The sequence below is a fragment of the Lepisosteus oculatus genome, chromosome 25, assembly GCF_040954835.1.
Source record: "Lepisosteus oculatus isolate fLepOcu1 chromosome 25, fLepOcu1.hap2, whole genome shotgun sequence".
In the NCBI taxonomy this organism is placed as follows: domain Eukaryota; kingdom Metazoa; phylum Chordata; class Actinopteri; order Semionotiformes; family Lepisosteidae; genus Lepisosteus; species Lepisosteus oculatus.
Window position 1 is genome coordinate 15,582,551 of NC_090720.1, and position 24,171 is coordinate 15,606,721.

At 38.3% G+C, this 24,171-nt stretch overlaps 1 protein-coding gene across 2 annotated transcripts in view; it reads left to right on the forward strand.

Moving 5' to 3' along the window:
- Positions 1 to 23,931, forward strand: part of tmem51b (transmembrane protein 51b) — a 47,180-nt gene extending 23,249 nt beyond the window's left edge. For both annotated transcript variants that reach the window (XM_006643094.3, XM_015339314.2), the window contains exons 2-3: positions 4,517 to 4,936; positions 22,658 to 23,931. In XM_006643094.3, the coding sequence (XP_006643157.1) occupies positions 4,554 to 4,936; positions 22,658 to 23,105 (831 nt within the window). In that variant the 5' untranslated portion in view covers positions 4,517 to 4,553 and the 3' untranslated portion in view covers positions 23,106 to 23,931. The remainder of the gene's footprint in view (positions 1 to 4,516; positions 4,937 to 22,657) is intronic.
- Positions 23,932 to 24,171: the final 240 nt, after the last annotated feature.

Here is a 24,171-nt window from a genome sequence, read left to right on the forward strand (position 1 = left end):
AGGTACAGGATGTCATCGGGGTGATCCGGAATTGACCTGAGGGGCCCTGAATGAGCGTGTTGCTACATATATATTTGCAGGTGATGCAGTGAGTTCTGTTGCAGGGGAAAGTGCCTGGTGGGGATGATTGCCGAGTGCGGTCAAGGAAGCTGTAAGAAATGATTGGGCAGTCGGAAAAAGGGTACCGATGGATCGTCCTGTAAAATGGAGTAGTTGTTAATGATGGTCCTGGGGATAGAAAGTGTTAGGGTGGTAGGGAAGCACCAAGGGAATGTAGTTGTGAGACCAGGAGTTCCTGACCGAATTGATAATCCTAGGGCTGTTTTTGGCCTGGGTGAGGGCCCTATCGATAACCTGGATAGGGTATCCTCTGTTGATGGGGAAAAAAGAATGCATTTTGAGTGCTTAGTTCTGGAAATCCATGTCATCACTGTAGAGTTGACATAGCCTGAGGAACTGTGACAAGGGGAGATGAGTGGGATAAAAGAGCTGTGTGAATCTGTGGGTTTGTAATAGACCGAGGTAGAGAGTCATGGATGGTTAATGGATAAATATTTGTCTAGAAACGGAAAAGTTGTGGAAGATGTTAACTGTATATTTGAGGGATGGGTGACAGTTAGTGAATTGATGCAGGAAGTGCTCTAGCTGGTCATCAGAGCATGTAGCAGCACCAACGCAGTCATCGATGTATCGCTTGTGGAGGTCAGGGACAAAGCCAGTATAGGAACCAAAGAAGCATTCTTCTACCCAGCCGACAAAAATATTGGCATAGCTAGGTCCTATCCTGTTGCCCATGGCAACTCCATTAGGTATAAGAGTCATACATAAAGTATAAAACATAAAAAGTCTACACACCCTTATTGAAATTGCAGGTATTTGTGATGTAAAGCCAGCAATCAAGATAAGTCATGTCAGACATTTTTCCATCTTTAATGTGATGTTGCAACCAACAAAATTCAAGAAAAAAACAAATAGATCATTATTAAGAAAAATAATGGAAATTAAAAAAACCTACAACACCCAAAAAAAAAAATCACCCTTTGTCTTATTAGACATTTTCCCACATATAAGGGTGACTGAATGTATCTTTTTTTGCAAAATTTAGACAGGTTTGGATGTTCTGGCTTCCATCTTGCCACCCTACCCCATAACCCAGACATTTGCAGAATATGGGAGATTGTTGTCAAATGCAAGGAGTGACCAATACCTGCCAGAAATTCCTGCAGCTCCTTTAATGTTGCTGTAGGCCTCTTGGTAGCCTCTCTGATACGTTTTCTCCTTTGGAAGGCTGTCCTGTTCTTGTCAATGTCCCTGTGGTGCCGCATTTTATCCACTTATTGATGATGGTCTTCACAGTGCTCCATGGTACATCCAATGCCATTGATATTCTTTTATACCCCTCTCTTGATCGGTACCTTTCAACAATAAGATCCCGTAGGTGTTTTGTCAGCTCCTTGCGGACCATGGCTATCCCAGTAGGATGCAACCACAAACGTTTCAAGGAAATCCTACAGGAACAGCTGATTTTTATTTGTGGTTAATCAGAATCACTTTCATTGATGGCAGGTGTATGCTACTTACCTTTTGGACATGATTTTGAATGTGATTGGTTAACTCTGAACATAGCTACAGCCCCCATTATAAAAGGGTGTGCACACTTATGCAACTAAGGTGTTGTAGGTTTTTTAATTTTAATCATTTTTCCTAATAATAATCTATTTGTTTTTCTCTTGAATTGTGTTGGTTGCAAGGTAACATTAAAGATGGAAAAATGTCTGACATGATTTATCTTGATTTTTGGCTTTACATCACAAAAACCTGCAATTTCAATAAGGGTGTGTAGATTTTTTATATCCACTGTAAAGGAGTTTCCATGAAATGAGAATCCACAGAAGGACACGAATGAGCCCTGTGAGTGTTGTCAACAGGACGGTGGTGTTGTAGAGCAGGAAGCCTCCTAGAGAGAGAATCATGATCAAGGGAAGGCTCCCTGAAAGTAGCAACCTTGGTCATGTCAGGCAACAGGTAAGGTAAAGAGTGCATTAGATTTATGTGCATGGTGAGCAGTAGAGTACTAATTGGCAATGAATAAGTTGAGGGACATTCCACAGCTACTTTCTGAAAGGGACTTATGATAAGATTGAGTGCTATGAGGACTGCTGAGCCTTGGTTACTGCAACCAAAGGGCTTAGTAGTGTTACTAGGGCCTTGAGGGTCATGGAAAGGACCAAGGTGTAAGAAGATAAAGGCCTTGTGTGATCATACTGAAAGTGGTGTATCAGGAGTACAGGATTCCAGCCTAGGATACTGCAAGTGAAGGAATCGGAGGTCTTCAGTGTGGGGAAAGAAAATGATATTGAACACCTTGAATTTCTAAAGTTCCTTGATGAGGGGGCACACGTCAACACTCCTCTTAGAGGAGAATATGTGTAAAAGGGGGAGTTATAGTATGACTGTTCCCCAGTAGGCTGCAGTGGGCATTGGTGGATCACACCCTTCAGTGGTTGCCTCCCTGTGTGTCATCATTTGCATAAAGAGCAAGTAGTGCTGGTCCATGGTTTATCAGCCCACAATATGCACTCAATTTTACTTTGAGTTACACTTTTGTTACACAGTGCTTTTTCACTGACAATTGTGAGTAACCCATATTTCAATCATGTCAAGGAAGCACCCAAGTAATTTTTATTTTATTTATTGCACACCTCCCATGTAATTACTGAACATGATGGTGGAGGATAATAAAATGTACTGAATATTATTTAGATGTTTGTTAAAAGAATGCAAATGATAAATGACACGTTTAAAGAGACAGAGTAGTGTCCGATTTGCAGGTAAAGCCACAATTTACCAGATTTTGTAAAGTCCATTAAAACAAAGGTTTGCTCTAATAGACCCTGGTGAGCCTGAAATTCTGCACTACTTTCATTCTTTGTTAACTCATAGTCAACTAGGGAAAATAAGGAAGTATCAATGCAATATTATGAATAGTAATTCTCTGTATGCATGTAAATGCTCAAAAGGATCACTTCCCTTGTGTAAACTGTGAGGGGAAAAAGGAGAAGTTAGAGCAAAACGTTCCCCAACAGACTGTGGCAGGCATCCATCACCATGTTCCCACCTGAATCCTCCCTCGAGTGTGAATTAGGAAATTGCAACGTTCTATGTCGTGCTATGGTTGCTGATGCACTCAACTCATCAAATGAGAATAGTGTAAAGAAAGGACAGATTAGAAGTAATGTTGATTCTCTTCATTTAAGTTGCTCTAATAGACCACTTGAGCCATCACTCATTGTAACACTCGGCCATTAACCATGAAAATTTACTTTTCTAGTTTCTGAATATTCCTATCCCACTACATTTTTGTTTTTTATTGTTTTTCATGAGATTATATTTTTGACAAATTAAGCACTTTGAGCATTCCCATTTCTTTTGTATATCCTTTGTTGGAAAATAAACATCCTAGTTTGGATCGAGGGACTTAATTCTAGTAATCTGAAGTGAGAATCCAGTGTGATACATGATGTGAACACAGAAAAGTTGCAAAGGAGAGTTGACGTGTAAGTTGACGTGCACCCCATGGATTTATTTGAATAGTGTCATGGAATAATTACAGATGAAAGCACAATGAAGAGAGCATTAGTGAAACCTGTTGACCTATAGTTCTATATATACTCAGTCAGTGAGAGGTCTTAGCTTGTGGGTAATGATAGAATAACAGTTATGTGCCCCCATAAAAAAGAAATGTTTTATAAAATGAATAATTGATTTTATTATTTTTAACAATTTTTAACTCATAACTTTAGAGACTCCTTTGAGTAGGATCTTAAAGTTGAATAAGTTCTCCAACTAGGTAGATGTTTTTTTTAACTCGTAACGGTAGCCCACTGACAGCTATGACTTACACAAGTCAGGTGCCTGGACAATGAGCAACAGGCACTTCCTGATTCCCTGTTCAGACTTAGTTGCTGTCCACTAATGAAGAATGTTTCTCAACTGCCTCTGCCTGCATAACCTAAACAAGCATCAGTGCCTCCCATGATAAGTGTGTCTGGCACTGCTCAACTGTATAATACAGTTTATACTGTATACAACTGTATAAGACGAAGTGGTTGTATTCTCCTCTACTAAATTGTCTGTATTCTATATTTTTAGGTGTTTTATGAAAATATTGACATGAACTGGTAAACTAAAAAGACCTGAACTGCACATCTCTTGTGCTCACTGTGACTTGATGGACTCCTGAGAGCTTTCACCATCATACTTTTGTTCTTCATTTGGGGCTACCTCAAAATGTTTCCCTCCTGTTCTGGCAAATGATAGCATTGAGCCACTTGGAGCAGTTTCTTAGAAGGGGTACAGAAATAATTGATTCCTGTAGCAAAATGATAACTTGTCAAGGATGTTCATCTTTAAATTAGGATTCAAAAACCTTTGTCTGTTTAAGGAAAACTGTTAGCTGCTAAAGGGTTTTTTCTACAGTGCATTTCTGTAATTTTTCTACATCTTGTGCCCACAGGCTGCAGCTTGGCAGAGGGAGGCTTGACGCATGAGCGATGTGTTCCAGTGGGCGCCTGTGTGGCCCGAGTGGGAGAGTGTCACGGAGCTCAAGCAATGGGGGCAGTTCCAGTGGATCTCAGTATGCCCTGTGTGCACTGGGTGTGGGCCTCATTGCCCTGGGCATTGTGATGATTGTGTGGAGTGTCGTGCCTTCCAGTGCTGCTAGTAGTAATAGCAGCAGTGGGAAGCCTGTAGATGATTCGATGGACACTAAAGGCAAGACCTCTTCAGTGGCATTTGTGCTGGTGGGCGCGGGTGTAGCCATGCTGCTGCTCTCCATCTGCCTGAGCGTGAGGAATAAACACCGTCAACAACGCCATGAAACCCAGGACGTCGACAGACACTTTGGTGACAACCTGGCCGAGCAGCACAGGGAGATGTGAGTTTTGTCTCTTTAATTTAATTAGGGGAAAAAAATCCTAGAACACTTAGAACGTACAAAAGCTGTAACACAAAGTCATAAGTATATAAGACAGTTACAATTAAAAACTCCATCTGGCTAATGTTGCTGCCAGTAGCTAATTTGATATAATTCTTTTTTAGAATTGGCTTTGGCAATATGGCTGGGTAACTTGTCGCAGACACCCACAACACTTTGTGTAAAAAGACCTTTGTGGGGTTAGGCCTTTTTCATAATTAGGTCATTCTTAGAGCCTTGTAGACACAGTTCTAAGAAATATATAGTGCCCTCCATAAGTATTGAGAGAATTGGGACAAGAATTGGGAGGCAAAAGAGCATGTCACCTTTTATTTCTGGGTATTTCTCAGCTTATATGTTGTACTGTTTTAGAATACTAGCACTTTTTGTGTTAAATGAGCTGATTTCAGGTGAGTATACAGTAAGTATTGGGACAATTGACCACTAGGTGTTTCTTGTTGGTCAGGTGTTTCCTGTTGCATTGATGATGCACATAAAGATCAATCTATTCATAATACACTACAAATAATGTGCTAGAATCCATCATACATATGTTTTTTTTAATTAATCTGATGCATGATTGCACTTCTTCGTAAAACCACCAAGTGGCACAGTGATTGCTTAATGTGGAAGTAATTCTGTGTTGAATTTAATGTGTGGAAGTATTCTGTGTTGTTGTGTGAAATGCCTGGTTTCAATTCCCGGTCAATGTTCAGCTCTGTAGAGACAATCATTTTCAGTTATATAATTTAATTTGTATAGTGTTTTTACTTTTATTGATTTCATACTATATATTATAGAATGTTACATATTAGATTCACATTAAAGAAAGTAGGGGTGTTTTACAAAGCAAAATTACTCCACTAGATATATGAAAAATAGTTTAATATTATAACTCATGAACATGATCTGCTTTTTCAGGCACATCCACATTAAAATCTATTTCCTTAATGTTAATTTAATCAGCAAGTAATTAGAAACACGTACTGTAGTGTCTTGAAAACCAAACGGTATCATACTGTCTATACAGTATATTTGTACAGTATACTAATCATACCGCAGTTCATTGACTTGTTGGCTATTGATTCAGCTTTACTTTACATGATTTTCATGTATGACATCGGGAATTGTAGTCATTTGTGTATTCAATTCACATGGCTGACATTTTAAAACTACAGTACATTGTGTGAAGAAATTGTTTTTAGGGCCAAAGAAAAAATAGGAATGCTATTGAGAAATAATGTAATAAAACTACTAACATCAGCACATCACATGCATATTTCTTTCATTGTGCTTAGACTCAACCTGTGAGCAATAGTGTACACCCAACCAACAATACCCATGCATGACTCGCAATATTAGGTGATAAACATTAGAATCGCAGTTGTATTTGCCATTGTATTAAGTTACAACAGATATAAGTCAAATGGATAACTTCAGTAAGTTTTTTATGTATTTGTGTAAAAGGTTGAAAAAATTCTCCAAAAACCACAAGAGTTGCTGTTTCAGCCTAAAAAACATTAGCAAACAATTACATTTTCTTAAAAAGGCTTTAACTATCAATTGCCTTCTGACTTTGTAGCTGATTATTTTTTTAAGCCAAAAATGTTTCTAATAAGTTTTTCACTGAATCCTTTTCTTTTAAGAAAAACTAGGCAATTCAAGCAATGTTTAAACTTTCAATGTGTCTGTCAAGCCACACATCTGTTAAACAACTTTGGAAAAACTACAGGATCACACATACAAACATCAGTAATATTTTAAAATGTTTGTATATGTTAAGTAAACACATTTTGAAGATATTCAATCTTCTTTTTTGTATTTAAATTGGAATGTTTTAACAATTATAAATGCACTGGTTCATCCATTTTCAACAACTTTATCCAGTACAACACCCATTCATTCTGTAACCTACTGGAATGTTTTTTTGGACTATGGGAGGAAAGCCATGTGAACATGGAAAAAACATGCAAACTCCATGCAGGTTTATTCCATGCTGTAACAAAAAGAGACGCAACATTTTGGCTGACACCTGTAGAAGGTTCCACAGCTGAAACTGGCACAGATGTCAGAAGGGACGAACCGTGGAATAGCTGTAGAGTGGAAAGACCCTATGCAAAGCGGCGGAATGGGGAGTTAGCCCGGGCTCAGCAGTGCAAGAGTTCAGGAATTGCCGAATAGAAACCTATGCCCTAAGGCCACGGATGGAACAGCGGCCTGGTGCTAGGCGGGTCTCAGGACATCCGAACGTCAATGCTGAGCGAAGGGGAATGATGACCCGGACAGATATAGCCCCAGACAGAGACACCGGAAGGTCAGCAAAGAACAGGAAACTAGAGACAGGACAGGGTAGGAGCCCCCTCTGGAGGCAGTACCCCCCCCCTTCATGGGTGGCTCCTGAAGCCCAACAAATAAATGAGCTGCACAGCACTGGGGGGGGGGGGGAACCTCATTTAACTAAAAGGAAACCTCTGGAAGGTCATGGCTGAGAAGTGCCTCCTCCTCCAGGGTAAAAACCTTTATTGGGTAGAGGAAGAGGGGGTCAAGTAGAGGCGCCGGAGGCTTAAAACAAAAAATGCAAGTATACAAACATAAACCACAAAAGTAAACCTGGGAGACCAGGGTGACAAACTACAAAAAACAGATAGGAACCAAAAGTTCCATTACACAGAGTTTAGGGGGACCAGAGAGAACGGGAAACCAGGAAGTGAAAAATCAAAACCAAACAAAAACACAAAAACCCAGGAAAAATACCACAGACTGGGCAAAACACGTTCAACATTCTATCACTGATATCGGAATAGACAACACGAGGAAAGCCAGGTGCTAGACCCGCTCACAGGCACGGATGTCAGGAGTGAAATCCCATAATAAGAATAGGAAAGCGGGGAAAAAAACTCAACACCCTATCACTGATATCGGAGTGATCAACCTGAGGAAAGCCAAGCACACGGCCCACTCACAGGCACAGAAGACCAGATTGATATCCACCAATGAGGATAGGAGACCCAGCTCAACATTCAATCGCAGATACCGGGAGAGACAACTCGAGGAAAGCTAGGTATTCGTAAACGGATTTCGGAACGGCATACCACTAAATGACCCATTCACAGGCACGGAAGTCAGGAGTAGCATCCCGTGATTAGTATAGAAGAGCTGAAAAAAAAAGCCCAGCGAAAAAGGAAAAAGCCGCGGAAAGACAAAAGCACCGCTTGCGGGGTCGGAGATGGCTCAGCATTCTGTCACAGATGTCAGAAGTGATGAACTGTGGAATAGCAGGAGAGCGGAAAAGACCTGTGCTCAGCAGCGGAATGGGGAGTTAGCCCAAGCTCAGCAGCGCAAGGGTTCAGGAATTGCCGTATAGAAACCATGGATGGAAATATATTGCCCCAGAGAGAGAGAGACACCAGAAGGACAGCAAAGAACAGGAAACTAGGGACAGGACAGGGTAGGAGCTGGCTGCAGAGGGCGTGACAGAAACGTTGTCTCTCTTCTTTTCCTTACAGCATGGAATAAGCCTTTATCTGTTCCTGTTAAAATTGAATGCGGAAAAAAATGAGCAATTTGGATTCTGAAAGAACAAAGGAATATAATCGGAACCACAGCACAGAAAATGGGTGTAGAAAAATGAATAATTTGGAATATTTGGTGAGGGGGAATCCTTAACAATCGGCAACAACTACTGATGTACTTAACAATCAGCAACAACCAGATTGGCTGAGAAAAACAACTGCAGTTGGTGATTAATCATCAGACTTGTAAAGAAAAACTCTAGAACTGCGACTGAAATACATTAGAGTAGCGGAGTTTATTGCCATGCGTACATATACACTGGAATTTTGTATTCGCATTGATCTCGGAACATTCACAGTACAACAGACAACACTACACAATGTAGACAGTACATTACGACATAATAAATAATACAACCAAAGCAATAAATATATACAGTTGTGAGAAAACGTTTGTGAACCTTTACGATTTATATGGATTTCTGCATGAATGGGTCCTAAAATGTGATCTGATCTTCATGTAAGTCATAATAATAAATAAAGATTATATTTGTATTTAACAAACATTATAAACACCATTATACATTGCCATATCTTTATTGAGCAAAATGGTTTAAACAATCAAGGTCATTGATGGAAAACCTGTATGAACCCATATATTTTGTAACTAGTGGAACCTCCTTTATTGACAAATAAGCTCAACCAAACGCATTTTGCATTTCAATGCGATTGAGGTCAGGACTCTGCCTTGGCCATTCTAAAATATGGAATTTCTTATGTTTCAGCCACTCTTTTGTTGATTTACCTGTGTTTTGGATCATTGTCATGTTGCATGACCCAACTTCTTTTGAGTTTTCGATCACAGACCGAGGCCCTGAAATTTTGCTGTAGAATTTACAGATACAACTTGGAATTCATTGGTTCCTCAATTTCAAGCCGTCCAGGCCCTGAGGCAGCAAAGCAGCCCTGCACCATTATATTCCCTCCACCATGCTTCACAGTTGGGATAGGGTTTTGGTGTTGGTATGCAGTGTTTTGTTTTCTCCAGACATAATGCTGTGTATATACAGTGCCTTGCGAAAGTATTCGGCCCCCTTGAACTTTTCAACCTTTTGCCACATTTCAGGCTTCAAACATAAAGATATAAATTTTTTATTTTATGTGAAGAATCACCAACAAGTGGGACACAATTGTGAAGTGGAACGAAATCTATTGGATTTTTGAAACTTTTTTAACTAATAAAAAAATGAAAAGTGGGGCGTGCAAAATTATTCGGCCCCTTTACTTTCAGTGCAGCAAACTCACTCCAGAAGTTCAGCGAGGATCTCTGAATGATCCAATGTTGTCCTAAATGACTGATGGTGATAAATAGAATCCACCTGTGTGTAATCAAGTCTCTGTATAAATGCACCTGCTCTGTGATAGTCTCAAGGTTCTGTTGAAAGCGCAGAGAGCATCATGAAGACCAAGGAACACACCACACAGGTCCGTAATACTGTTGTGGAGAAGTTTAAAGCCGGATTTGGATACAAAAAGATTTCCCAAGCTTCAAACATCCCAAGGAGCACTGTGCAAGCGATCATCTTGAAATGGAAGGAGTATCAGACCACTGCAAATCTACCAAGACCTGGCCGTCCCTCTAAACTTTCAGCTCAGACAAGGAGAAGACTGATCAGAGATGCAGCCAAGAGGCCCATGATCACTCTGGATGAACTGCAGAGAACTACAGCTGAGGTGGGAGAGTCTGTCCATAGGACAACAATCAGTCTTACACTGCACAAATCTGGCCTTTATGGAAGAGTGGCAAGAAGAAAGCCATTTCTCAAAGATATCCATAAAAAGTCTCGTCTAAAGTTTGCCACAAGCCACCTGGGAGACACCCCAAACATGTGGAAGAAGGTGCTCTGGTCAGATGAAACCAAAATCGAACTTTTTGGCCACAATGCAAAACGATATGTTTGGCGTAAAAACAACACAGCTCATCACCCTCAACACACCATCCCCACTGTCAAACATGGTGGTGGCAGCATCATGGTTTGGGCCTGCTTTTCTTCAGCAGGGACAGGGAAGATGGTTAAAATTGAGGGGAAGATGGATGCAGCCAAATACAGGACCATTCTGGATGAAAACCTGTTGGAGTCTGCAAAAGACCTGAAACTGGGACGGAGATTTATCTTCCAACAAGACAATGATCCCAAACATACAGCAAAATCTACAAAGGAATGGTTCACAAATAAACGTATCCAGGTGTTTGAATGGCCAAGTCAAAGTCCAGACCTGAATCCAATCGAGAATCTGTGGAAAGAGCTGAAAACTGCTGTTCACAAACGCTCTCCATCCAACCTCACTGAGCTCGAGCTGTTTTGCAAGGAAGAATGGGCAAGAATTTCAGTCTCTCGATGTGCAAAACTGATAGAGACATACCCCAAGCGACTTGCAGCTGTAATCGCAGCAAAAGGTGGCTCTACAAAGTATTAACGCAAGGGGGCCGAATAATTTTGCACGCCCCACTTTTCATTTTTTTATTAGTTAAAAAAGTTTCAAAAATCCAATAGATTTCGTTCCACTTCACAATTGTGTCCCACTTGTTGGTGATTCTTCACATAAAATAAAAAATTTATATCTTTATGTTTGAAGCCTGAAATGTGGCAAAAGGTTGAAAAGTTCAAGGGGGCCGAATACTTTCGCAAGGCACTGTATACCGGAAAGTTCAACTTTTGTCTCATCTGTCCATAGAACTTTGTTCCAGTAGTGCTGTGAAACATCCAGGTGGTCTTTAGCAAACTTGAGATGGTCAGCAATGTTTTTTTTTGAGAGCACTGGTTTCCTCCGTGGTAACCTCCCATGAACACCACTCATGTTCAGTGTTTTTCTTATGGTAAACTCATGAGCACAGACGTTATCAAGTGCAAGAGATGTCTTCAGATTCTTAGCTGTCACCCTAGGGTTCTTTGTCACTTGTTTGAGGATTGCATGGCGTGCCCTTGCACTGATCTTTGTAGGACGCCCACTCTCTGACTGTGGACTGATGGAGCCCCAAGTCTTTATAAATCCTTTTATAACCCTTTCTAGTCTTATGAGCTTCAAAAACTCTTCTTCTGTGGTCCTCTGAAATCTGTTTTAATCAGGCCATATTGCACTTCAACAGAATTCTGCTGTAAAGAGCAGGTAACCAAAATTGTGTGATAGTTTTGTACTGAAGGCAGGTCAAACCAACACCTGACTCATTGATGGGTGTACCGGACTCCTATTCCCCTCTTTTCAATATGTCATTATCCTAGAGGTTCACATACTTTTTCTATCAGTGACCTTGATTGTTTAAACCATTTGTTCAATAAAGACATGGCAATGTAAAATGTTGTGTGTGAATGTGTGTGTAGGTGGCACTGTGGCTAAGGATCTGTGCCTATGGCTAGAAGGTTCCCAGTTCAAATCCTGTGGCTGGCAGAGGAATCCTACTCCGTTGGGCCCCTGAGCAAGGCCCTTAACCCCAACTGCTCCAGGGGTGCTGTATAAATGGCAGACCCTGCGCTCTGACCCCCAGGTTCTCTCCCTGTCTGTGTGTCTCATAGAGAGGAAGTTGGGGGTATGTGAAAAGACAAATTCCTAAGGCAAGAAATTGCAGTATATGGCCAATAAAGTGATCTTTCTCTAAGACTATTTATTTTTGTTATTATGACTTAGATGAAGATCAGATCACATTTTAGGAGCCATTCATGACGAAATCCATATAATTCCTAAGGGTTTACAAACTTTTTCTCACAACTGAAGTATTGGAAAAAAACATGTAAAAAGTGCAATATGTGCAATATCACCAACCTCTGCAGTGCAGGTGTGAAGGTATCAAAATCTACTGTTCACAGAAGACTGACAGCAAAATTATAAAGGATACATCACAAGATGTAAACCTGTCACAAACACTAAAAATAAAAAGGGCTGATTACAATTTGCTAAAAAAGTACAAATAATATCCAGTAAGCGTATAGAACAAAAGGTTACAGAAATATGAGACAAAGACAAACCTCTACTAAAGCAATACGGTAAAATTGTGAAGAAAGGAACAAACTGCAGACAATGCATCTGTGAAACATGGGAGAGCTGGTGTCATGGCTTGGGTATGCATGGACACCTCAGAAAATGACACATTCATCTTTATTGATGATGTAACTAATGATTATAGCAGCAAAATTATTTTAAAGGTGTACAGAAACATCTTGTCTGCCTGTGTACAAGAAAATGCCTCCAGATTCATTGGTTGGTGCTTCATAATGCAGCAAGATAATGAAACTAAATTCAAACTCTGAGCATTTCATTGTTTATTACAACAGTGTTGACAGCAATGTGGTTAAAAGGAACATGTCAAAATATTTCCAAAATAATCACTAGTGAACAAGTTGAGGGATTCGGTAATAATAGAGAAATCATAATGATAACCCAGAGTTGTTTCATGTTAATCATGCAATACAACTGAATGCAGAAAAATACTTTATATATATGAATCAGTTAAAAACACTTTTTATGCACGAAAAACGGGTGGTTTTTCTTCCACGCGATCACCTTAGAGTCTTTGAGTAAGCTGTTCTTTTTATTTCTTAAACATTTTAAACACTTTAGTTTTGTAAAAGTAAAACACATTCCATACAGAAATAAAATCATGTTTTCTACAGGTGTTAAGCAGATCAGCAGGTTGCTGACAAAATAGCATACTGTCCACTAACCGTTAAGACCGTTCTTCAGCTTCTATTTTTTTAAAAATATTTAGAAAAGTTTCTTCTATACAAATACCACAGCCTATTCTCGATTGATTTTTCTGAATGTCACACTTAGTTCAATATTTTACTTGCATATAAATAAGAAAAGTCAGGTGTTAGCATAAACTATTAGTAATCAATACTATTAAAATTCGCAATGTAATAATTTGTTGCACTTCTTCCACATCTTGCAAAAATACTAATTTACAAGGATTTGTTCAAATATATGTTGACTCTGACAATCAGAAAATAAGTAAAATACAAATTTATAAAGTAACAAAATGAAGGTAAAATAGAATTTGAAAGTAAGACAGAATATACTTTTTTTCTTTGTCTCTTCCTATCCTCACCCACTTTGATTCAGACACAATGATTAAAAATGGGAGAGAATGTTTTGTGCCAGCCAAAACTAGCCATTATCACCTCGCACCAGAGGGAAGGGAAGAAAGCTGGTAGTGCTTGTCATTTATTTTAGTCTCCATCACTCTGCCCAGTGATATACCTTTTATATGAACAAGATTTAGTACCTGGTTCAATTTTCAAAACCTCTTTTTGAATTAATCGAATCCCAGGTGTGTTCATAAAGTCGAAATTACAAACTATCCCTACATCTTCGAAACACCTGACTATCTACTGTAAAGCTTTCAGTGCTTTGTTTCTGTAAATTCCAATCGTAGCAGGGGCAGGGTGTGTGGGGAAACATTTATGCTGCAATTGAATTGCGGCTATGTATTCTTCACACCTGAAACATTGTTTTCTCTGAAAGCGTTTTCTTCCCTTTTTAGCTGATCCTTACCAGCCTACGCATGCATATGCATACAGATGCAGCCATTCAAAGTGCGCGGTACAGACACGTACCGGAGGTTATTGGTGACGGCGTCGCGCATCGTGACGCAAGATGACGCGGGGTACCGCGGTACGTGATTGGTGGACCGACAGGGGCACTTGTGGTCCGTTGGTCTGTCGTAGAAAGATTTACAGTAAACGTCTTTACTGTGCCCGTTGTAGTATTTAATATTTATATGGAATTTTACCACTGAAGGGAAATCTTAGTGCCTGAGCATAAAAAGACTAGGAGCATACTGCTACGCGTGTGAAGGCCATAAACGATATTAATTTTGGAACTTAAACATACAGTATATGGCTGGTCTTGTTACTTTAAAGTAAAAAATACACACCCGTATTCCATTTCTCCCTAAACATTTTAAGCATCGAAGTCTTTAACTAAAGAGATACCAGAGTCAACAAGCATACTTTTAGAATTTGATTAACAGGGAATATAATATGGAATCGGGTATCTAAAGAAATTAATAACGATATGATTATATTCATGTACTGCGACAGGGCTGTGTAGGGCTGTTTCGCTTCATGCGACTTCCCTTGTAGCCTACTGGTCTACGTGCCCGACTACCAACTCATGGGTTGTGTGTTCAAATCCAGCTAGTGCTGGACTTTTCTTTTAACAAACATTTCTTCGAAAAAATAGAATAGCGATATTATGGACAATCAATTGACTTTTATATTTCAAAATATCATAACATGATCAATTCTAAGTCATTTTTGATAACAGTCAACAAACAAACATTTCTTTGAACATTTCCCTTGGTCAGAGATATAAATATATAATATATAAATAAATTAAATTTAACTAACCTGAAAAAGTGGTAGTTTTAAGCTTTTCTGCTAATATAATATGGAATCGCGTATCTAAAGAATTTAATAACGATATGATTATATTCGTGTACTGCGACAGGGCTTTGTAGGGCTGTTTCGCCTCTCTCTTCATGCGACTACCAGGAAGAGAATTTCTTTCCATTCGAAACGTGTATTTTAAAAGTTTAAGAAGTAAAAACCTTACAGCGAACACAGATTTCTAAACTGATCAGGATCGTTTTCTTTCTTATGCATAATAATGTTCACCGCTCTGTCCAGCAAATTAATAATAAACTTTATTTTATATAGCGTTTTAAACGAATAAGTAATTAGATTGCTCATAAACCTAATCACTTGCTTTTTCTTTTTATTTAGGCTCAGATTTCAACTATAGATCGTATTATTAATAACCATAATAACAACCAACCAACAAAAACAACCATATAAACATAATACCAACCAAAAACATAGATAACGACCACAATACAAAATCAAATATATCAAACCATTATACTCTCGCAAATTCATCCAATTATCATAATCCCGCCCCTTATGCAAAACCAAACCCTCCTCCCATCCCAGTTTATCCTCTTTATCATAAACAAAATCCACCTCAATTTTCAACAGAAAGCATTACAGGGGGAGGTGTCTTTCGCTGGAAATCTCGGCTGCTTCTACTTTACGAGTACAACCCCCTCTCTGCCAGAGTGCTGGCTGTGACGAATTAAACCGGTTTCACAGGTGTTTTCAAAGCAGGAAGTACAGTGTTAACTGGTAGCTGGGCTCCTCAATGAAATCGCTTTAACATGCTAATGCGTTGGTGTAACAGTCCGGGAGTGGCAAGCTTCCAATGTCAACTCGACTCGATTGGAAGGCAATGAACGTATTTTAGCACTAATGAATTAATAGCAAACATGGTTTACATAAAATACATTTTTCCAAGAAAGTTTATAATAATACGATCTATAGTTGAAATCTGAGCCTAAATATAAAGGAAAAGCATTTTCAGAGAGCAATCACGCTGTGTTTATGTAGAAAAAGCGATTAGGTTTATGAGCAATCTAATTACCTATTCGCTTAAAACGCTATATAAAATAAAGTTTATTTAGTGATGAATGATCAGTGTCGCAGTTTAAATAATATTCGTAGGAGGGCTTGGACAGATTCCAAGTGCATTTTTGCAATTTACGTTGCATTGTCCAATGTTCTGTTGTAATACAGGCTAGAATACAGTTACAGTAGTCTAAGCTTTATCAGCCTATTTAAAATAATTTTTTTGAATCCCCGGCAGAACACACTCCATAGGAATCGGAGCTTTTATACAGTATATCGCCTTTAAACACATATATTTAAACACGCGTTTACGATTTAAATCAAAACGCGATTCAAATCAATATAAATGTATATTTTATTATTTTATAATAGGTGACTATTCATTGTTATTAAAAAGACTTAAATTCGATCATGTCGTGATATTTAGAAATATAAATTTGTTTGGTGCGAGTGAGGTTTTATTTAATCTCTGACCAAGGGAAACGTTTCATTTTTTCAAAGAAATGTTTGTTAAAAAATAGTCATAGTTCCATGGGATTCAATCACAGACCATGTGACATGGGAGTCAGGAAACTAACACACAGCGCCACCAGATTTGATAACGCTATAAAAACGCTATAAAATAATGTGACTAGGCACAGAACAAGTTTACAGCACAGTACAATAATAAATGCTGACCATGACTTTAGAAGCATAAATTACCTTACACTCAATTTAAACACAAGCTGTCTTTAGCCCTCTAAGCTGGTTCGTACAGAAATGTAGAGATCCAGGCTCAGAACACACAGCTTCATTAGCGAATACATATGCGGGACAACTAGAGAAGACGTTTTACAGAGGATGGATTTTTAGAAACATCCCATCAGTGACATCACTGAAGTCAACTCCTAGGTACTGTAACTGTCGTGTGGATAGTTTCACAAGAATCAGACAAAGGTATAAGCATCGCTTGTTCTAGATAAAACTGCAAAAAAAAAAAACAACAACCCATAATGTACTTCTTTGCGGCTCTGTTTGCCCAAATCATATATTCACAACGTGAAATTTAGAAAATAAAATTACGTAACCAAAATCCGCAATATGGAAACAGAACCTGTGTAATTGTTGATAGATGTACTCGTAACATTTTTACAAGACGAACTACAACATTTAAAAAATGACTTGTATGTACTTGATAGATACTATAGATACTAATCAATCCACGGTGACATTGTTAAAGCAGAGTCCCAGCACAAAACGAAACTAAAACGCCCTGGGCATACCATTTCGCGCTTCTTATTAGTTGCTCAAAAGTTATTTGACCGTATGAAATGCATAATATAAACCTAGAAACATATACATGAGCAGTATTTACGTAGTATCGGTGTTAAGACATACCTCTCAAATACTGTAAATCAAGTTAAAAATATCTCAAGACCGATTCTGGTCATAATGAAACCATGTTTCGTGTATGTTTTCTTTAAAGTACCGAGACCAGCCATATACTGTATGTTTATGTTCCAAAATTAATATCATTTATGGCCTTCACACGTGTTGCAGTATGCTCCTATCCTTTTTATGTTCAGCTACTAATATTTCCCTTCAGTGGTAAAATTCCATATGAATATTCAATACTTAAATGGGCACAGTTAAGACATTAAATATAGATATACATATACATACTGTATACAGTACAGTTTTCATACGGTAATATGTTTATGTTCCTAAATCAATCTCTTTTATGAGCATCTGAAAGGCATGGTGAATCGATTCTCAAAAATTACTGTACTTTGCATGACTGGAAACAAATGCGTGATTGCGAAATGCTGTGGTGTTACTTTTACACAGACAGTCAATGAAAAAAAGAATGTTGACCAGGGCAACACTTTGAGTTTACACTTACAGCTAGTCCAAGGTCATTCATTATTAATACTATTAGTAATATCTTCCTTAAAGACTTTGATGGCGACAGCTCAAACATGAGAGGTTGAGCTTTATTAGCTCCACCTTGCGGAAATTCCGGATACTATTATTTTGCTTGTCGTATTATAGGAGAATTTACGGTAACTCGCGGTATTTACCGGTAACTTGCGGTAGACTGCATACAGCGTACTGGAAAATAATGCGGTATCACCTGCGCATTTTGAATGGCTGCATCTGTATGCTCCCTATGTGAATTCTTGTTCTTGACTGAGAAAGCTTTAGAGAACTTTTACAACCATTTTTATTTAAAAAAATTGTAAATATGACGTTTACATTGGCATTTTTATGAATTTTTCACTTAAGTGTATGGAGGAGTGTTGGCTGTCAAGGAGAGCTCCCCCCTTCCCCCCACAGACAGACTGACAAAGCAATTGGGAAGTGTTAACTATCCAGCCATTGCAAAGGGTTCAACTGCAGCAGCCACAAATAAATAAACTTTTTTTTCTCCTGGTGGTAACTGTAACAAATTGTTACGTTTCACATCCTTGCGTAACAATCATGACGTTCACATCCAATTAAAGATTTGATGTTATTTTTATTTTGAAACCATGATCTTGAGATGCAGGTGTGAAGTAGAGTTAACAGCTTCAGATTTAAAAGGTTATTAATAATGTCTTCCATGTCTTGCATTAACATTGGAATGTTCGTACAAGTGTAAAAAGAGGAGATGCACAATGTGTCTCCTCTATAATTCTTCAGTTTACAGAGAAATTCTGCCAGGGCTGCACAACATTGTCCAATAATACTCTTGTGTCTAATTTTCAGGAGTTACCCTGTTACAAAAGGGAACAGCGCATCAGTCCTTGACTATGGTTAAACAGTACATACGACGTCTGGTGGAGTGTCAGAATTCACTTTTCTGTAATCTGTACAGAACTGTGTCGTCTCTTCAGTGTTTGGTACCAATAAACGGGGGCTTCACAGACTTTCTTCTTTGAACTCAACTGCGCTCCAGTAAATAATGTACAGTTTATCACCTTCTGCAATGCTTCTAATTTAGCAGGATTTTCGAGACACATTGTTTAATGGGGATGACATTACAGATGTCTATATCACTGTATGACACAGGTTTAAGTGGGAGTGTCTGTTAATAAAACAGAGCACCTTCCAATACATATAACTACTGCATGATTTCTTTATCTGTTTCAGCTCAATGAAGGGGAATTAAATCAGTCAGAATCTTGGAGTGGCAATTGTAAAAATAACCCTTCTCCTTTGTTTAACTTAAAGAATTTCGTGAAGAAATCCTTAATCAGAAGACCATCACTTAATTTATCCAGATATGCAAATTCACACCAGAGCCAACAACAAGCTATAATAGTGGACTATTTTTATGTATTCACTATATAAGAAACAAACCGAAAGTGATACGCTGATCGTGCTTTTAACCATTGGTTGCAGTGCTTTGTCCGTTACCACTACAAGGACAATAAAGGTTTTTTTAAAATGAAACAGATATCAAAATGTTTCTGAAATGTCCACCTGTGATATTTTAGCTGCTTAGTTACACAATTCCATATTAATATAACTATCAAGTGGTATTAAATAAATACAACTTTTTTGTATAGATGACACTTTCCTAAAATTTATTAAAAAGTAAAAACGATTACAATCTAATCTTTCCATGTGTGATGCCATTAGGAAGTACAATACGCTCCTGCTTTGTTTAATAGTGAGAAAGCTATTCTTAAAGTTAATTAAGGGACTAAGAAGACACAGATAATGATTTACGTTGTTGAATTTTAAAAACTAAGTGATAAATGCAGATGTGATTGGTGCCATTCCCTATAGAAAGCTCAGGCTGTGCTGCTAGCGCTAACCTTAGCGACAGAGATCGCCAGACAGAGCACATTCAATTCACGTCATGGGAATTCTCTGGAAATATAGAATATTAAGATTTTATATTAAGGATTTTGATATTTTGTTGTACTATGTAAGAGGAAATTCGAAAAAAGAACATTTATTTATACAGTAATGAATTTATTAGCCATCTTGGGTAAATTTCATATTCATAAGTCAAATGTTTTAATAATACTCCCTCTTTTAGTACTTTTGGGGTGGGGTTTAAATTGTATTTAAATTCCATAAAGAACATGAAACATGTAACATGTATTACAATGTAGCGCCACGCAGGGCGGGCTGAGAACAGCACCTGGGGACTACCGGACTGTATATAGTGAGACGGAGGCTGAGATACAGTCTCTTCCCTTCGTGTGTGTATGTTAGTGTAGGTGCAGTGCTGTAACCCCTGTCCCTGTGTGTGTACCTTTCCTGATTCGAGTTAATAAATGTGTTGTTCAACCCCATTCCCTGAGTCCCAGGCCTGCTCCATTCCGTACTGAAACCCGCGGTCGATACAATATTTAAAGTTCGAATACCGTTTATGTTCTCTCTTGGTTGTTTATGGTAAAGCTTAGACCTACTTGTTTTTAAGTTTGATTATAGGTCTTGTATTTGTTGAGTAACATGTGCCAAGCTTAGTAGTTATTTTTTCCAGATGTCATGTTAATAAGACCAAATAAAATGGCGTTCCAACACACCCAACAACTTTCAATAACAGTATTTTCTAATGAAACACTGTGATTCTTAACGATGGCAGCGTGACAAAAATATTGCTTTAAATCAAAGACGTACAGGATGCATAGACTGTCCACGCAGTTAAACTTGGTTTGCTTTTACGGCATGTCAGTCATTTATTTTATTTTCTCTTAGAAACAATAAGTGTCCCATTTTGTGCCTATCTATACGCTTTTGCTTAAATGGTTGTTAAATTATAATGTCATGTTTACTTCATATTCCTTTTTCACAACTTTATTTCATCCCACTGAAGGACCAAAACCGACACCATATAATGAAAGTATTGTTAATCGATTGTTTGTCAATCGACTTTTGATGCTTTTTGCTAAGCGACTTCATGGGCGGGGTAAACAAAGAAGTACTTTATACTCGCTCGTTAAATGATCGATGAAGAGGGATTTTGGGAAATGCACGAAAAAGTAGCACGTACGTTACGTACGTACATCGTAAAGTTGCTTGTAAGTCTCTAAGATTCATCGTTTTTGGGAAACTCACCCCTGTCCTACACAACAGGAAGAGAAGAGAACGTGATTTTTTTCTGTATGAAATGTGTTGCATTTATAAAATTGAAGTATTTTAAACATTTAATTAAAGTAAAAATCTTACAGCATACTTACAGCATACACAAAGATTCTACGCTGATCGTAAGAAGAAAAATCACCCGGTTTTTATGCATAAAAAGTATTTTTTAACTATCTAAACCAGCTTTTTACAGCTTTTTAAAGTCATGCAATGTTAGGCAGGGATATACCATTGTATCTTACCATTGTATCTGCAATTTCCCTCACGGGATCAATAAAGCATCTATCTATCTAATTATTTATTTTGTTTTTAAACATAAAAAACAATCGTTTGCTCATCGTGTTGATAGGCTGTTCTCTGATTCACTGGCAATTGTAAAAAATAACCATTCCCCCCTCCCTTGTTTAATTTTAAGATTTTGCCAAAAACAAGCTCTCAGAGCAAATCGGGTGTCCGGGCTGAGGTCTCCTTTAGCTCAGCCAGCTGGTTCCCTGTTGACTGATGCTGTCGGACCGGGTTCAATCTCAGGCACTCTACTATGGTTTAAAGTTTTTTATTTTAAATTCCAAGTTAAATTGTTTGCTGATTACTGGCTGCTGTTATTTGGATTAAGAAAAAATATAGATTTTCTCAATTCGGATGTAAACCTGAAAGAGACGCATCATGTTCTATAATAGTGGAATACATTTATGTATTTATATATAAACAAACTGAAAGTAATGCTCTGATCGCGTTTTGAACCGCTTGGGTGCTCATTGCCACTACAAGGATTTAAAAAAAAAATGAAATGAATGTCAAAATGTTTTCAAAATGTCCACTTTTATACTTTAGCTGCTTAGGTATATTAATATGGAATTGTGTAACTATCAAGTGGTGTTAAATCACTACAACATTTATCTTTTTACCTAAACAGCAAGTGGTGTTCTTACTACAGTACGTATTCTTAGAAAAGGATAAAACATTATAACTTTTTATGAAGTACAGTATGTAAGCTTAATAATGTTAGAAAAAGCACATTAAAACTAGAACCCACTGTAAGTTACCAAGTTAAAGACTTTGATGCAGAAAATATTGATCATTAAATTGTTTATGAAGAAGGTGGCAGGTTGTGTACTTTTGTTCAACTGAGCAATCTTGCTTTTATAAAATAATAGACTTTTTAATGTTTTATGTTTAACACGCTGTAATACACAGTTTAAAATTATTAAAAATCTATACAATATACAACTTAAATTCTGAATTGGAAAAAGATTGATCCTCGGCAGTAACTGGTATTCAACACCGGGCATTTTCTGGTGACAGCTTTATTTGCTCTACCTGGCGGTTTTACAAGGTACTTCCTGATACTATTATCCTATTTAAAAAAACATGTGGTATGTTGCGAAACGTCCACTGCGTTTTAAGGCAGCTCACCTCGCTCATTTTGGATGGTTGGATCTGTATTTTGCAGAAAATTATTTCTTGCTCTTATTTTCCTTGCCCATTGTTGACTAACTTATAATCCTATTGCAACATTTCAGATGTCATAGACTGCATTCAAGAGTAACAGGCATTCAAAGACAGCTCATTGCTGTAAGTGATGTTGATTGACTTGTTTCAGGGTTGTGCTGGTGTAGATTCTGACAACTGGGCTTGTGTGTGTTTGAGTGCAGGCCAGAGGTCCCTGTTTCAAGGTATGATGTGCCGAGCTATGAAGAGGTCATTGGCAGCCAAGAATACCCAGTTCGACAAAGCAACCTGCGCAACAGCACCTCCCTGCCATCCTATGAGTCACTGGCTGATGCCCTGGACAATGAGACCAACCCACTGCCAGTCAACACCAGGGAAGAGCCTTCCCAAACTCTGTCAATCCCAGATGCAACCCTGCCACCCCCTGAGCCACAGCCCCCACATGTGACCACAACAACAATTCAACCTTCTAGCCGGAACTCCCATTCTAGCTGGAAAATGAAACCTCTCAAAGTGAGGCGAATTAAATCTGAGAAGTTACACCTCAAGGACATCCGGCTCAACATACGCAGCCCTGCCCAGGGAGGCCTGGTCACCATTGAACCCCTCACACCCCCTCCCCAGTATGAGGACAAAGTGCCTGATATGTGAGGATGTCTGTTGTCCCTTGGGGAAAGGCTGCTGTTGGGGTGTGTGCTTTTCCATGGCATGCCTTGTTTACCAGGAGTTTGTGGCAGGGTACCCCAGTGGATATAGTATACAGGGCACCCGTTTCGTTTCTCTTATGAGCTGGTGGGGGGAGGAGGCACAGCAATGCTGCATTCTGCTGTTGTCACTGTTGGATTTTTGAGACAGGCAAATGGGATTACATCCAGTTGGCACACTGCTGGCACCTTGTTTGATTTCAAGAAAATCAATATCTAAAGCATCTATTTTCTGCAATGTTGACTTTGTGTTTCATGGTTGAAAATGGCATACTGATATATTTGAGTAGGGGTGCAATCCCATAAGACATGATAAAACCTGGGTTAATGCAAATTAAATCTGTACAAGGTGATGATGTCACTATTATTTGTAAGATGATTAATTATCTCTTAATAGAACTACAAGTTTGTAGTAGCAAATTCCCAAATAAAGCTACATTAATTCTAAAGGACTAAAATTACAGCTGGCATTCATCAACCTGGGCTTCAAAGAACAGCTACTGAAGCAACTATTCAGATGGCTCATCACACTCCTTTCCTCTCCAAATATTGATATACAAGTTAATCCTCAGGTGAATGGTGGTACAGCATAGTATCATAGTAAACTAGATTACTTAAATCTGCAAAATGATTTTTTTATATGAACGGTTTTTCAAATACACTTGAGCTTCATTAAGTTGAATTAGTCTGAAGATGTGCTATCATGTTTTCGATGTCTTCATTACTCTTCTGTGCCACAAAATAAAAAATATTTCTTATTGTGCTGCCTTTAATTCCTGTGAATATGTTGCTGTCATACTTGTTGAAAACTACTGATTTCTTATAGTTTAAAATGTGAAGCTCTGATCCTGTGTAGGTATAGTGTATACTGAGAAGTAATATTGAATAATTTACACAACAAAGATATTTTTCAAGCACTTAATTATCCCAAAGGGATCACTTATTCCTCATTTCAAGTGCTTCAATGGAGTTTATAACAAAAGTTCAGGAGAGATGATAGCAACCAAGTTCAA